General features: G+C 41.6%; 1 protein-coding gene across 1 annotated transcript in view; it reads left to right on the plus strand.

Annotated features, from left to right (window-relative positions):
- LOC122943444 (NUAK family SNF1-like kinase 1) overlaps positions 1-16526 on the plus strand; it is a 35210-nt gene that overhangs the window by 13979 nt on the left and 4705 nt on the right. Inside the window, exons 3-6 of the mRNA XM_044301203.1 lie at positions 2792-2943; positions 9694-9759; positions 14899-15018; positions 16225-16357. Coding sequence (XP_044157138.1) covers positions 2792-2943; positions 9694-9759; positions 14899-15018; positions 16225-16357 — 471 coding nt within the window. The remainder of the gene's footprint in view (positions 1-2791; positions 2944-9693; positions 9760-14898; positions 15019-16224; positions 16358-16526) is intronic.

Below are 16526 nucleotides of genomic sequence, written 5' to 3' on the forward strand. Positions count from 1 at the left end.
AATTCCATTAGCCCTCATGCACAATAATATAACTACTATAATACTGCTCCTATGTACAAGAATATAACTACTATAATACTGCCTCCTATGTACAAGAATATAACTACTATAATACTGCCCCTATGAACAAGAATATAACTACTATAATACTGCCCCTATGTACAAGAATATAACTACTATAATACTGGCTCCTATGTACAAGAATATAACTACTATAATACCGCTCCTATGTACAAGAATATAACTGCTATAATACTGCTCCTATGTACAAGAATATAACTACTATAATGCTGCCCCTATGTACAAGAATATAACTACTATAATACTGCTCCTATGTACAAGAATATAACTACTGTAATACTGCTCTTATGTACAAGAATACAACTACTATAATACTGCCTCCTATGTACAAGAATATAACTACTATAATACTGCCCCCTATGTATAAGAATATAACTACTATAATACTGATCCTATGTACAAGAATATAACTACTATAATGCTGCCCCTATGTACAAGAATATAACTACTATAATACTGCTCCTATGTACAAGAATATAACTACTGTAATACTGCCCCCCATGTACAAGAATATAACTGCTATAATACTGCTCTTATGTACAAGAATACAACTACTATAATACTGCCTCCTATGTACAAGAATATAACTACTATAATACTGCCCCCTATGTATAAGAATATAACTACTATAATACTGATCCTATATACAAGAATATAACTACTATAATACTGCTCCTATGTACAAGAATATATCTACTATAATACTGCTCCTATGTGCAAGGATATAACTACTATAATACTGATCCTATGTACAAGAATATAACTACTATAATACTGCCTTCTATGTACAAGAATATAACTACTATAATACTGATCCTATGTACAAGAATATAACCACTATAATACTGCCTCCTATGTACAAGAATATAACTACTATAATACTGCCCCTATGTACAAGAATATAACTACTATAATGCTGCCCCTATGTACAAGAATATAACTACTATAATACTGCTCCTATGTACCAGAATATAACTACTATAATACTGCTCCTATGTACAAGAATATAACTACTGTAATACTGCTCTTATGTACAAGAATACAACTACTATAATACTGCCTCCTATGTACAAGAATATAACTACTATAATACTGCCCCCTATGTATAAGAATATAACTACTATAATACTGATCCTATATACAAGAATATAACTACTATAATACTGCTCCTATGTACAAGAATATAACTACTATAATACTGCCTGCTATGTACAAGAATATAACTACTATAATACTGCCTCCTATGTACAAGAATATACCTACTATAATACTGCCTGCTATATACAAGAATATAACTACTATAATACTGCTCCTATGTACAAGAATATAACTAGTATGATATGACAAACAATTCTATCATATACACAGGGTTCCATTTGATAAAATGATCCTACAATACGTCCTTTGAAACCTGTGCCTTGTTAATGTCAGACGAGGCTGATAACACTGGCTATTCCTCTTGTAGCAGTGTGACCAGGGCCGCGCAGGGCTCCTTCCAGACGGAATAAGACCATGACAAATTTTAACAGCAGGGAAAGATTATAAAAGGGAGGATGTGTAAAATTGCATTTTACGGTCTATCATGGACAAACCAGAATGTCTGGTATGGCGAATGCACAATGCGCGGCTATTAAAGCGCTGAGTGTCAGGTGTGGTATATTCCTCTAATAAGTGCTAACAGCTGTGACTGATTTTTCATAAAATTACCGATGCATTTGCATATTTTTGAGTATAGTTTTACAGAAAAAGAAGTTATTGTATTAGACAACTGAATAAATAGCAATTCCCTAATATTATTTTATTAACTGAAAGTTTTTCTAAACACAGAGGCACAGAGGGTTATTAGGAATTACAGGGTTAGGCCTCATGCACACGTCCGCAAAAACGGGGTCCGTAGGTCCGTGATCCGTGACCGTTTTTTCGTCCGTGGGTCTTCCTTGTTTTTTGGAGGATCCACGGACATGAAAAATGAAAAAAAAATCTAAGTCAAGTTTGCCATTGAAATGATAGGAAAAAACGGACACGGATCACGGACACGGATGACAATCTTGTGTGCATCCGTGATTTTTCACGGACCCATTGACTTGAATGGGTCCGTGAACCGTTGGCCGTGAAAAAAATAGGACAGGTCATATTTTTTTCACGGCCGGGAAACACGGATCACGGATGCGGCTGCCAAACGGTGCATTTTCCGATTTTTCCACGGACCCATTGAAAGTCAATGGGTCCGCGAAAAAAACTGAAAACGGCACAACGGCCACGGATGCACACAACAGTCGTGTGCATGAGGCCTAAGGAGTAGGATCACTACGGGAATTCTGGAAACACTCTAGTACGGTGCTCGGCTGTTTCCGGAACTATGAGATGAATAGAGCAGCATTTTGCATGCCTGATCATCAGCACCGTTCATATTAGGGGGTTCCGAGAGGTAAGGGGTATGTATTCTCGTTATAGTGGAGGTCCCAGCGATGGGACCCTCATCGATATAATAGTTATCCCCTGGGTTGTGAAAAGGACATAACTTGTAACAACCAGAATGCCCCTTTAATTCAGTTTCTGTGAGGCTGCATGCTGTGAGAGGGGAGAGGGAGCAGCAGGTCGGAGAGCACACAGCCTAGTTTTTACACCACACAAGCTGAAGACTGTAAGTAAAACACTAAAAAACAATGTAACAATAGGCACGCTATAAAGTTTCCCTCTTCTTCTGCAGTGTTTGAGAGCACAGATAAGATCATCATCGTCATGGAGTACGCCAGCAATGGAGAACTGTACGATTTCATAAATAACAAGCACCAGCTCCCCGAGAGCGATGCCCGCAGGTTCTTCAGACAAATCGTCTCCGCTGTTCACTATTGCCACAAGGTAAACATGTTCAGCATTTTTTCAGGTGTGTCACAAAGCTTCCATGTTTATTGAGGCCTGGAGCACAATCCTAATGGGTGAACTGAGAATGAAACCGTCAGCATGGAGGTCATCTGTAAAAGACTGATCCGCTGATAACCTTTTCTCGGCGACAGGTCAGCTGCCTGTATTTTATAATCATTCTGGCCACGTTGTAATAGAAATCAGCTCTGTATGCGCTGAGTTCATGGTGGGCTTGTGCTTGTGCACAGCAGCCAATCTGACCAGGCAGAGCTGCAGCGCATATGTTTCTGGATTTGAGGGCAATGTTAAAAAGCCATATTACCGAGGCCGGGCCCCTTCTCTCCTTTTTCGTGTGAGCCCTCAGGGCGCTCAACCACAAATCTTTGTGGATGGTTGGATGCAAGAAGTAATCCTGTAACATGTGCTGCGCCGCGGCTTCTCCAAAATAGGCATCAAATAAGCAGTTTTATACCATTAAATGACTTCATTCTTCCAGGAAGTCATTTGAGGACACATTACATCTCTCCCTCGTAAGACTTAATTAAATTGCATGTACTACTACATACCAGTACCATTCAGTGCCAACTACGAAGCGTGCACCTGGGCCCTGGTGCGTGAGGGGAATCAGAAGCCCCTCTTTCACATAACTGGACAGCAACATAAAATACACTACAGCGCCAAATATCAATACCATACACTGAAGACATCACAATGCCAAATAGTAGTACCATATACTGAACAAATTGCAATGCCATATATGTAACAATACCAAACTGTCAGCACAAAACATTACCCCGCAGTGCCAAATAATGAAACCATACATTAAAACATTGTAATACCATACAGTGAGCACATAACACTGCCATACAGTGAGCACATGACACTGCCATACAGTGAGCACATGACACTGCCATACAGTGAGCACATAACACTGCCATACAGTGAGCACATAACACTGCCATACAGTGAGCACATAACACTGCCATACAGTGAGCACATAACACTGCCATACAGTGAGCACATAACACTGCCATACAGTGAGCACATAACACTGCCATACAGTGAGCACATAACACTGCCATACAGTGAGCACATACAATACCATACAGTGAGCACATTACAATACCATACAGTGAGCACATACAATACCATACAGTGAACACATAACACTGCCATACAGTGAGCACATAACACTGCCATACAGTGAGCACATACAATACCATACAGTGAGCACATACAATACCATACAGTGAGCACATAACACTGCCATACAGTGAGCACATAACACTGCCATACAGTGAGCGCATACAATACCATACAGTGAGCACATACAATACCATACAGTGAGCACATAACACTGCCATACAGTGAGCACATAACACTGCCATACAGTGAGCACATAACACTGCCATACAGTGAGCACATACAATACCATACAGTGAACACATAACACTGCCATACAGTGAGCACATAACACTGCCATACAGTGCCAAATAATAATAACATACGCTGAACTCATTGCAGTGCTTTATAATGGACACACAACAATGCCATACAGTGCCAAATAATACCATACATTAAGCACATTGCAATCTCATACAGGGGAAATGTCAAAGTGCTTTCCAATGAACACATAACAATGCCATGCAGTGCCAAATAATAATACCATATCCATATATTGAACACATAACAATGCCACACTGTTAGCACATAACACAATACAGTGCCTATTAAAAATACCATGTCGTGCCAAATAATAATACCATACCCATACATTCAACACCTTACAGTGCCATTCCGTGTACATGTAATATCGCCATGCTGTCAACAGAAAACAAATAATATACAGGGCTCAAAAATAATACCACACAGTGAACAGAAGACCATACAATGCATTAAACACATAGCGACGCCAAAGAGTGGACAAATAACAATGCCATACAGTGAGCACATGACAATGCCATACAGTGAACACATGACAATGCCATACAGTGAACACATGACAATGCCATACAGTGAACACATGACAATGCCATACAGTGAAGAGAAGAAAATACAATACAGCAAACACATAACAATACCATATACTGAACACGTAACAATGTCAAGCAGGAAACACGTAACAAATCCATAATGTCAGCACATAACGATACCACATAGTGCCATAAACAATTTCATTTGGTGAACAGAAGACAATACAATAAACACATAACAATACCATACAGTGAACACAAGACAAATAATACTGTAAAACAAAACCTGCACTGCAACAGCTTTCTGCAAACCAAATAAAGTACAAAAATGCATAATAATTGCTAGTGCTATACTTAGAAATTAGAGATGCTTGGCAAAAACATTTTGTACAAAATTATTTGAGCCTGTCTGGGCCCGGCATGCATGTTGGTACCTGCATTCCTTGGATATAATGGAGGCCATTTTGGCACCATAGATGACAGGCCCAGCATGCATGTGGAACCTACACTCCCTGAATTACGGCACATAACAGGTAGAATTTAGTGTTAGGAACCCGTCTTACAGAGATCGCCTTGACGTGCGGCGGACGGGCTCAGATAATTTTGTACAAAATGTATGTATTTGCCAAGCATCTCTAATTTATAAGTATAGCACTAGCAATTATTATGCATTTTTGTACTTTATTTGGTTTGCAGAGAGCTGTTGCATTGCAGGTTTTGTTTTACGGTGTTGTTTTCAGCCATAGCAACGTGCCCCTGCGCATTGGGATGTGCTGACTGACCCCCTTTTTCTTTGCAGTGACAAATAATAATACTATGAATACAGTGATCATATAGCAATGCCAGATGCCTCATGCTATAATACCACCATACAGTGCCTAAATAATACCGTAGCTGATACTATAGCTGGACGGCACAATGAGCTACTAGGGAAACAGTTGATAATAGGATGTTTCCGGAGGGTATGGTGTAGTTAAGCTCCTTGTTTCCATGCTGTCTCTTGGCCCTTGTAAAGGGGGGCCCCGCTGTTGATTTGTTACTATGGGTTACTGTATATTTATTCCTAATTCTTTGCCACCGGGAGATGTGTTTATGGAGCCGTCTGCTTTACTTCCAAAACCTTAGGATTTTTTTATCTCTTGATTTAAGTTTAGCAAACATGATAGAGTCTGGGTTTATAGAAGAGACGTTTCACGATTAAATACTGCGCGGTGATTCAGTGGTATAGAATGTACCTATGCCGCGTGCGGACAGGGGATTTATATAACATGACAGCCGTGGTGAGTTTATTTTAGGACTTGGCCAGTCAGGAATTTGTAACTGGCCGCCTCCACGGAGATTAGGATATGTATACTGCACACAGACTACAAACCCTATCATCCACCAATCTGCATGCTTAGACTCAAGGCTGGATTTAGATGCAGGGCTGGACTGGCCTACCGGAGCACTATAGCAGGGATGGCCAACCTGAGGCTCTCCAGCTGTTGCAGAGCTACAACTCCCATCATGCCCGGACAGTCTACAGCTATCAGCCTACAGCAGGGCATGGTGGGAGTTGTAGTTTTACAACAGCCAGAGAGCCGCAGGTTGGCCATGCCTGCCCTAGAGGATCCTCCAGTAGGCCCAGGCTCTTAACGAGCATAGTGACAGATTTATGAAAACCACCTTAGGTGGAATTCGGCACGGTTTATAACCGCGATAGACCCAAAAAAAGGACATATCCTTTCTTGGTGTGGTGTCTGGACGGAAGCCAAAGGAAACCTTGGTGGGTGTCTGCTCACAGTCCAGCTCCGTTTAATGGGTCTTAACTGGGTTTACGGTTTCGCTCCACTTTGTGAAGAAAGGGGTAGGGCGCCGTACGAGAAGGGGCGCAGTGGATGGGGTCTGGTAAAGGGGTAGCACAATGTCGCTTTTGGTGACCGCACCATACCCTCTGCTGCAGGTTGAAAGTTGGCAAATATGAATGGCATACTTGAAATGTAACTGTGGTGGCCGATAAGTGGCCGCAGCAATGACCACGAGACCATCAGTGCATGGGGTGGGGTGATTTGAAAGGTAAGTCAATGAGTGGATATTACAAAATGATGGAAATCTCCTTAAAATCATAAATGACCCCCAAAGAAATCTTTTAAATCCCTATGATAACGTCTTCCTTACAGAAATGTTTTCTTAAGATGTGTTTCGGCTCTGGCCACTTAAGTCTATAAAAAGTCAGGGGCTGAGATTTGATTTTCTAAAAATACATTTTCTTGGCACTGGTTTTCAGCATGTTTTCTATGCTTCTTCGCTATTTTTGTAGTTCTGCTGAATCGCTAGTTGTTTACCTGTGAATCATCTCATGGATCGTCATCCTCCGCTGCCCCCTGCCCATATTTGCTAATGTAGAGCTGGAGTCTTCACATTACTTGAAAGAACTATGGGGCAAATAGTTTTGGTCCCTCAGTTTTTGGGCTCCATAACCGCCATTACATAGGTGGCCATTCATCGGAGCGTCCAGATGTAATACTACAGTTCTCCAGTAGTGGCCACTGTAGGGTAAATGAGCAGTTAAAGCCATTTTCCAGCTGTTTGCAAGGGGGTAGCTGCACATACAGGATTTGTCTTTGATGAGAAGTGGGTGCGCTTTTTAATCATTTGCGTTGCTCATGTGCATCTAAAATACAAAAATTAAGCAACTTTACAAATAGTTTTGATTAAAAATTATTGTGTGTATACAGCTCCTATGCAGAACTATAGAGCACATTTATGAAGACCAGCGTTTTAGGCGCCCTAAGCTGGCGGTGGTTCCGCCGAAGTCATGAAGAGGCGCCGGCCTCTACGTAACTTCCGTGGATCCTCCGCCAGTTCTAGATGTAAGACAGCTTCCGAGCTGTCTTACATCTAGACCTTTTCTACGCCTGACTAACCATTGCACCGCCATCTGCGCCTGAAATACACCTAATATAGATATGTTTTTCGGCATAATAAATGACCCCATATGTGTCTTCATGGATATAAACTACAAAAAAATTTGCATTCTGATTCCGTAGTCATGCATCACTTCTTTATTACCTACAGACTGTAGCAGAGGGGCCAGATGGAAAAAAGTAACACAATGTCTTCTGGGTCAGACAACACAGGGATTGTTTGTAGTCTGTAACCATGGAGACACACAGTCCTGCATAAACAAAACTGCTGTTAATCCATTTCTGTGAATTATCCTGATGCACAAAAGAGCAGTGACCTATTCAGCTCTGCTGCATCTGTAGCTCAGGTTTTGCCTCTTATTAGCTAATTAGTACACTCATGTATATTTTAGCGGTTATTACATTATCTGGAATTTTCTCCATCATAAGGCTGACTTTTTGCAGCACACGTCTGCCGCTCTGGCACGCCGCTGTCTAGGGAAACATTGCTTTTGTTTCCTGGGTGACCGGTGTGTGTTTATCTCCAGCGAGATGCTCTTCATTTCAGCTTCCTCTCCTTTCAATCAATACATTATTACTGCTGGCAGTGACCACTGGAAATAATAAAATGTCCGACACTGACGATAAATCCTCCTTCTCCGGTTATAACTTTTCTATGGAACTGCCGAACATCATAAAAGGAAAAAAAACTATGTTCATGTTTCCAGTGTAAAAAGATAAAAGTTCCAGAATAAACATTTATTACAGATGTCAACTCGTCGCCTGTAACGTCAAGGTGTAAGACTATATATATATATATTATTCTTGAGTTAACTTGTTCCATCGATTTCATTCAGCTGGGTGACTCCATGTCAGACTTGACCACAGTAATAGACTGCTACTTCCTGTTCTGGTCTCTGGGACAGGAAGAGGAAGTTACATAGGATATTCTGGTAGATAACTTCCTGTTTATGGAGGAAGAGGAAGGAGCATTATGGGAGGCCCTATGATGGCAGCACTGGGTATTTAATTATTTGGCTCACTTGATTTCGTAGGTGTATACTAACAACCCTCTAGGACACGAGTCTGTGCTTGCTGTGGCTAATAGAGGGCCCCCCTGACTGGGGTAACCTCTCTATAACCCCAAAATGCCCTTTCTGGTTGACCTTCCCCTTTAAAGGGGTTGCCTCATCTGAGACATGGGTAGCCTATTGCTATGATATGTCACCAATGTCAGATAGGTGTGGGTCCCACCTCTCTCTAGAATGGGACCCCCCGAAGTGAGTGGAGAGTGGCCGCACATGCGCAGACAGCCTCTATTTATTTCTATGGTCCTGACGAAAGTAGCAGAGAACTGACTCGGATATCTTCAGCAGTCCCATAGTAGTGAATGGAGCGATGGCCGCGCTTGCACAGTGCGTTCTCCATTCATTTCTATGGAACGCTCGGCTATTTTCTGAACTCCCATAGAAATGAACGGCGTGCACGCCGCACATGTGCATTGCGCTCTCCATTCTGGAGATATCACAGAGGTGGGACATGCACCCATATGACATCGATGGCACATCCTAGTGAAATGCCACCAATATCTCAGACGAGACAACCCCTTTAAGGTTTATTTTTATGGCTTTAGATCTGAGTTAGGCATCATTAGAAAAACACGGTTACTTTCTTCTCAAAAGTAGCGCCACACTTGTCCGCAGGTTGAGTGTGATATTGCAGATCAGTCCCACTCATTGCAATAGATTTAGGAAGCAATACCAGACACGATCAATGTGCCTTTGTGTATGGGAGAAACTGATAATCTGAGAATATTTGATAATCCAGCACTGATAATATTCTAAATTATTACTGGATTATTCTTAATCTTCTTATATTTTTATTTTCAGAATGGAATTGTGCACAGAGACATCAAGCTGGAGAATATCCTCTTGGATGAAAACCTAAATGTAAAGGTGAGTGGAGAAACTGAGAAAAAAATGTAAAAAAATAAACTAAAACCATCAGACCCAGGACATCCGAATGTGGGGCCTGGAACTTGTATGTGACCGACAATGAGATTGCAATCTGATCGATTGTCGGCCAACTGCCCTACAAATGGAGATGACTAGGGAAGAGGATTATTATAGGGGTTGTGCCACTAATGTAGATATATCGCACCCTACAGATATCACTGTTATATCACTTTACCCAAATACCACCCAAAATCCCAGGAGGACTGGGAGCTAGAGGAATTTCATTTTAGAATGAAACCCACTGTGATCAACTCAAACACCAGAGAATTGTGGGCAAAATGTTCTTTATGGAAATGTGGTAAGAAGTGTTGTACATACAAGAGATGGGGCCCCATAGAAAAAGAGATCTAAATGGGCTTCCCATTATGGATGTCAATTTTTGCCTCTCAGGACAGAAGGGAGTTTGTTTCCCCTTCTATGCTCTTTCCACAACCCTTGAGATAATTCTCTACTCTCCGTTTGCGAACATGGGTTACTAAGAGAGGCCCTCACTACTTAATAGTTTAGAGCTGGCCCCCTTCTCTCCAAGGGCCCATAGAAGCTACATGCTCTGCTACTATGGTATGTCCACCATACTTGAAAACTCTTCAGGAATGTCTGTGAGGCTCCCAGAAAAAGGGACGACCTCCTGGACTCCCAAACTCCAAACCAGAGTCAGACTAAAGTCGCTAGGGCCCACCAGAGAAAATGGTTCTGAGTTTCCACCCTCTGTGTATATAGGACCTTAGGAGCCCTGTTTTATTAGGGCTCCATTATTGTCAGAGTTTGGGCCCACTGGAGGACCCTCTGGTACTCTGGTGGGCCGGTCCGATCCTGCTCCAAACACACATTAAGGGTGTGGGTACCTTAAAGGGAGGGGTGTTCTGAAAAAAGGTGGAAAGGACATAGTATGCCTTGAAAAAATGTTGGTACGCACCTCACAGCTCTCACCCTGGATGTCTCTCCCAAACATTTTGCAAGTATAATGTACACCACTGGCAGCAGGCAATGCTCATGGTATCATTTAGGCATAACCAGGATTGTATTATGGAGAGGACACATGCCTTTTGGCCTCCACCACCCACCTCCTTGATGAGCGTCAGTGATCCTATAAAGGTGCCAAAGTGACCATGCACGTTCCATAACTCCTGTAGACTGCCATGAAGATGACCAGCATCTCATACATGTTTGCTCCAGTAATGATTAGGTAAACTCTGAGACCCAGATGTGGGGTCTACACGACCAACAACCTAAAATCTTGCCCTTGTCATAATGCAAGAAGGATCAAGACCTTTTCTAAATCAAGGAGGCTTTTCGAAGTATTGCTGCAACCCCCTACTTCCCCAAAACAGTTTCTTCTGCCAAAACTTCACAATCTCCCATCCTCCAGACGGGACTATTACTTGCAAGAAGCCGGAATGCTAATGGACTCCGAGCCGGACACCCCGCCAGCTCCTTAACGTCCAAGTGCAGTGATAAATTGTGGGAACGAAATAACCTTCCCGGAGCCAAAAAAGTGAACCTATTTTTCACCCCGAGCCAAAAATCAACCTATTTTCCATGTATTAAAAAGCTCAAGTGCAACCAGGCAGAAATAGCTGAAAGATTCATGGGATGGCTAAAAATATCCTGAATCTGCCACTGACTAACATCCCGCTGGTGCAGGCGCCTTTTATGGAAGGTATAGCAGGTTTAACATTGTGCAGAAGAATGCCGGGAATGTCTGTGTTTTGCTATTGCACAGGGGGGAAAAAAGTGTTTAATTGGATCCGTCTTCAGCAATTCATTCTGTTCCCGGTATATCGCAGGATGCATTAGCATTCCTGGAATTTCTCTTTCAAGGAAACAATCCGGATCCTTTGTGAATTCTCCCGTGCTGGCTCTTAAGTCTTGTTGTCGTCGTTGTGACATGTGGGGGAGGCAGAACGTGATTACACATGGGCAGCCGCGTTGTGTAAACTATTCATTTCCTGTTATTTATATAGCGACAACATATTCCGCAGCGCTGTACCATGCCCGCGGTATCCGATCTCCCAATCTCACAATAGGGCTTGTCTAGTAGGAACCCAATGAAAGGGATTATTGTACAAGATTTAAAAAAACATGGCTGCCTTCTTCCAAAAACAGCGCCATCCGCAGGTGGTGAGTGGTATTGTAGTTCCTCCACATTCATTTCAATGGACTTGAGCTGCAATACTTAAAGGGGTTGTCCCACAAAAATATTCTACAGTTTTCAAATCAGCACCTGGATCTGAATACTTTTGTAATTGCATGTAATTAAAAATGTAGCATAGCCATTGAGTTATCCAATAAAATTGTATCTGTATGGCGCCACCTGCTGTTTTTTTTTTAATGTCTTTGTCCTGTTGACAGAGATGGCCGCACATGCTCAGTTTCATCCTTCAACTGCTTCCTGAGTGGTGAGAGGTGCAGCAGAACAGACACTTCCCTTGAGCTGTATTTAATTAATGGATGGCTTCATATATTCATATAAAAAACAACGAATCAAAAATACATAGCAATTTATTCTTATTTCTCCCTTAAAAAAGAAATATAATCCAATTCCACATGGATCACAAATACCCCTGTAACCTTCATACACAACCTTAAAAAACAGACATAACCATATAATAATACACATAGTCCTTCAGTTGAAATTATGTAAAGTCACAGTCCCTCTATTAATTACTAGTGCGGAGCTCACGCACTTTTTAAAAATAATTCCCAGCGATATCAGATATCTTTGTCTAAAACCTTGGAACCTAATTGCAAATAAGCAATTGTGTTGCCGTTTCACCATTGTTATCGATATAATACCCTTTAACATGCTATTTCTGTTTACCCGTACCCATATTAAATAGTTTAACAAACATACCCATATTAAATTGCCTATTCGCAACTGGGTTCCACTTTTAGACAAAGATATCTGTCCCATGCGGTCGGATTATATCTACCGCATAGTCTGAATATCACAATACGTAAAAGTGAGCATATAAGGTCCGGTCCTAGTGTTATACAAATATACTGATTGGGTGCAGTCCGGTGCAGGCCTTTGCAATAGCTAGGATGACCTAATATAAGGATTGATTCTGTCCCTCGTTCTTACAGGTGAAACTCAAAAAAGTTCATTTATTTCAGTAATGCAACTTAAAAGGTGAAACTAATATATGAGACTCATTACATGCAAAGCGAGATATCTCAAGCCTTTATTTGGTATAATGTGGATGATTACGGCTTACAGCAGGCATCCTCAAACTGCAGCCCTCCAGCTGTTGCAAAACTACAACTCCCAGCATGCCCGAACAGCCTACAGGTATCAGCCTACAGCAGGGCATTGTGGGAGTTGTAGTTTTACAACAGCTGGAGGGCCGCAGTTTGAGGATGCCTGGTTTACAGCTTATGAAACCCCAAACTCACAATTTTGAGGTCCCCTTTGCTCAGGGGGTATGGATTAATTAGCTGACTAGAGTCTGACACTTTGAGCCTAGAATATTGAACCTTTTCACTAAATTCTAATTTTAAGCTGCATTAATACAATTCCTTTTAATTTGCATTACTGAAATAAATGGACTTTTGCACGATATTCTAATTTTTCGAGTTTCACCTGTATATGACTGTTACCACCGAGGAAGAAGCCCAGGAGGCTTCGAAAATGCGTCTGGTGAACATTGAAATACAGCGATACAAATAAAATATAAAAAGCTGCAATAATAAGAATAATGGCACGGCTGCTGAATACGATCAAAGCCTTTGATAAGATTCAGGGTCTCAAAGTCCCCAACCCGCATGCGCGGAGAAGTAAGTGCCGCCACCGTCGCGCGGAGAAAGTGTGGAAATTAGGGACGAGAGAAACTTGCGGCCAATACGTAGGTATCTCAGCTACTAACTGTATTGAAAACCACTCAAGAGTCTGGTAAGCATTACATTATATCGTATTCAAAGGCTGATTCAAACATTGAATATATATGCCATTTGTGGAACTGTAATACAAAGTGGCAATCATAATATACAAAGCAGCAACAGCAAGACCATTAGGAACTGATCAATCCTATTATATGTAGTAAGACAACAATAATACAGATATCTGAAATCGCTGTGAATTATAAAACTAGTGCATGAGCTCCGCACTAGTAATCAATAGCGGGACCGTGACTTTACATCTTTTCAACTGAAGGACTATGTGTATTAGGCTACATGCACACGACCGTTGTGTGTTTTGCGGTCCACAAATCGCAGATCCGCAAAACACGGATGGCACTGACAGCCTTTAATATAACTGTCCATTCTTGTCCGCAAAGCGCGGACAAGAATAGGACAGGTTATATTTTTTTTATGGACCACTGGAACGCATCTTTCCGCGTCTTTCGGGGCCCAATTGAAGTGAATGGGCCCGCATCCGAGCCGCCAAAACTGCGGCTCGGATGGGGACCACAACAACGGTCATGTGCATTGTAGCCTTATTAAATAGTTATGTCTGTTTTTTAAACTTTTTAAGGTTGTGTATAAAGGTTACAGGGGTATTTGTGATCCATGTGGATTACGGTATATTTATTTTTAAAGGGAGAAATAAGAATAAATTGCTATGTATTTTTGATTCGTAGTTTTTTTAATATGAAGCCAGCCATTAATTAAATAGTACTCATGTTATAGCTAAGTGGCGTAGAAGGCTGAGCTACATTCCGGTGAGCTCCCTTACTAATATTCTATGTTGTATTGATTCACTCCCCTTGAGCTGTCAGCTTGATATAAATCTAGCAGAGTAATGAATGGGGAGATCTCTGGATCTCTGGTTCTTAATTTTTAACAACTGGTGGCAGTTGAAAGATGGAACTGAGCATGTGCTTCCATCTCGGTGACCAGGACAGAGAAATTAGGAAAAGCGCGAACAGCAGGTGGCGCTATACAGATAGATTTTATTGAATAATTCAGTGGCTCTAGCACATTTTTAATGACATGCAATTACAAAAGTATTCAGATCCAGGTGCCGGTTTGAAAACTGTAGAATATTTTTCGTGGGACAACCCCTTTAATGCAGTATGTGATATTTTTACAACTTTTATAATTTATACATTAATGGACTTACTTTCTCTCTCTTTCAAGCTTGCAGACTTTGGACTCTCCAATCTCTACCACAAAAACCAGGTCTTGGAAACGTACTGCGGCAGCCCTCTGTATGCGTCTCCGGAGATCGTCAAGGGTCTTCCATACCATGGACCAGAGGTAGATACTGTGTATATACAGTATATGTGATGCTATGCTGTACAACTATTTTAAGGTTACCGCTTAAATGGGTTGTCCTATTTAGAAAAAAACATTTTCATACACCCTATTAGTGAGTTAATAGAGAGGGTGGTCCTCTGCTCAGGATCCTCCTCTTTCGAGTGAAGAGAGCAATTACAAAGAGCACTTCTCACTCTGGAGGACCTGTCCTGCCTGGTATTACACAGACAATCTATTGATATGAATGGACACTGTGTAATTCTTAGTTCCCCCTGTGGTGGCGCTGCAGGGAAAATAAATAGTTACTGCTAGATTTCTCTACAGATTACCGATGATTACTGGGGGTCCAGGCAGGGGTGACTTTTTAAATTGATATTGTCAAGGCACACTTCTCACACATAGAGATTTTTCAGTGCAGGAATCCCCCTTTAAAAAGTGTTGTCATTTTCAGATAACATGTTGCTCAATTCTGAGTTTATAGAGGGGAGGGGTCCCTATTGTGAACTTTCATCATAGTCACATTCGATGTCAGACTGGTGTTCATTGGGCCCAACAGAGGATATTATTCTCAGGGCCAAACCCCTATATTATCTATAAAGTCTAAAAAGTTTTGAATCAAAGAAATGATTAACTCCAAATGGGATTTGTCTCCTGGGGCCCACTATGATTTTAGAGACTGGGCCCACGGGGTATCCTCTGGTACTCTAGTGGGCCAGTCTAACCCTGATCCCAGTGTAGAAAGGTTACAAAGAGCGTCTCTTTCTTTGGAGGACCCGGCATATCCATTCATTAGATGGACAGTCCATTGAATTATCTACAAATGAGAACTCTGTAATGCTTCATTTGCCCTGAGGTGGCGCTGCAGGGAAGTTGAACACTAGCTGCCCGTTGCACATACCTGTAGCTTTGCTGCACAGCATGTCAGGTGTTACAAAGCAATTCACTGTTAATTCTCATCCAAGACAATCCACCTATAGATAAGGTTAGTCCTAGCAGCACCATAGTGTCGTCACGGTCTCATTGAACGAAACAATCTTTGGCTCGCGACGTTTTAAATGTCACAATAGGACTCCAACCTGTGTTGTACGCCAGTCTGCCAGGCATCATCATATTCATTGTTTTCTTTGTATTGTCAGAGCATGGCCTCGGTGGCCTTGCCTTTGATTTCTTTAGTTTATTCATATTAGTACCTGTTTTCCTCCGCAGGTTGATTGCTGGGCCCTGGGCGTTCTGCTGTACGCACTGATCTATGGAAGCATGCCATTTGATAACAGTAATTATAAAACACTGGCAGAACATATTGGCGGCGGACAGTACAGGCAGCCTCCTCATCTGTCCGGTAAGATATCAACTTTGCATTCTCTCTTTTAAGTGACAATTATAAAATATAGAATTATGGCAGGTGTAGAAAAAACATTTTTATATATCATAGTGGATACCGTCTGCTAGTCGGGGCAGAATGGCTTGCATCTCTCTGGAGGACCAAGCACATGCATGCAGCACACAGT

The sequence above is a fragment of the Bufo gargarizans genome, chromosome 7 (assembly GCF_014858855.1).
Source record: "Bufo gargarizans isolate SCDJY-AF-19 chromosome 7, ASM1485885v1, whole genome shotgun sequence".
Lineage (NCBI taxonomy): Eukaryota > Metazoa > Chordata > Amphibia > Anura > Bufonidae > Bufo > Bufo gargarizans.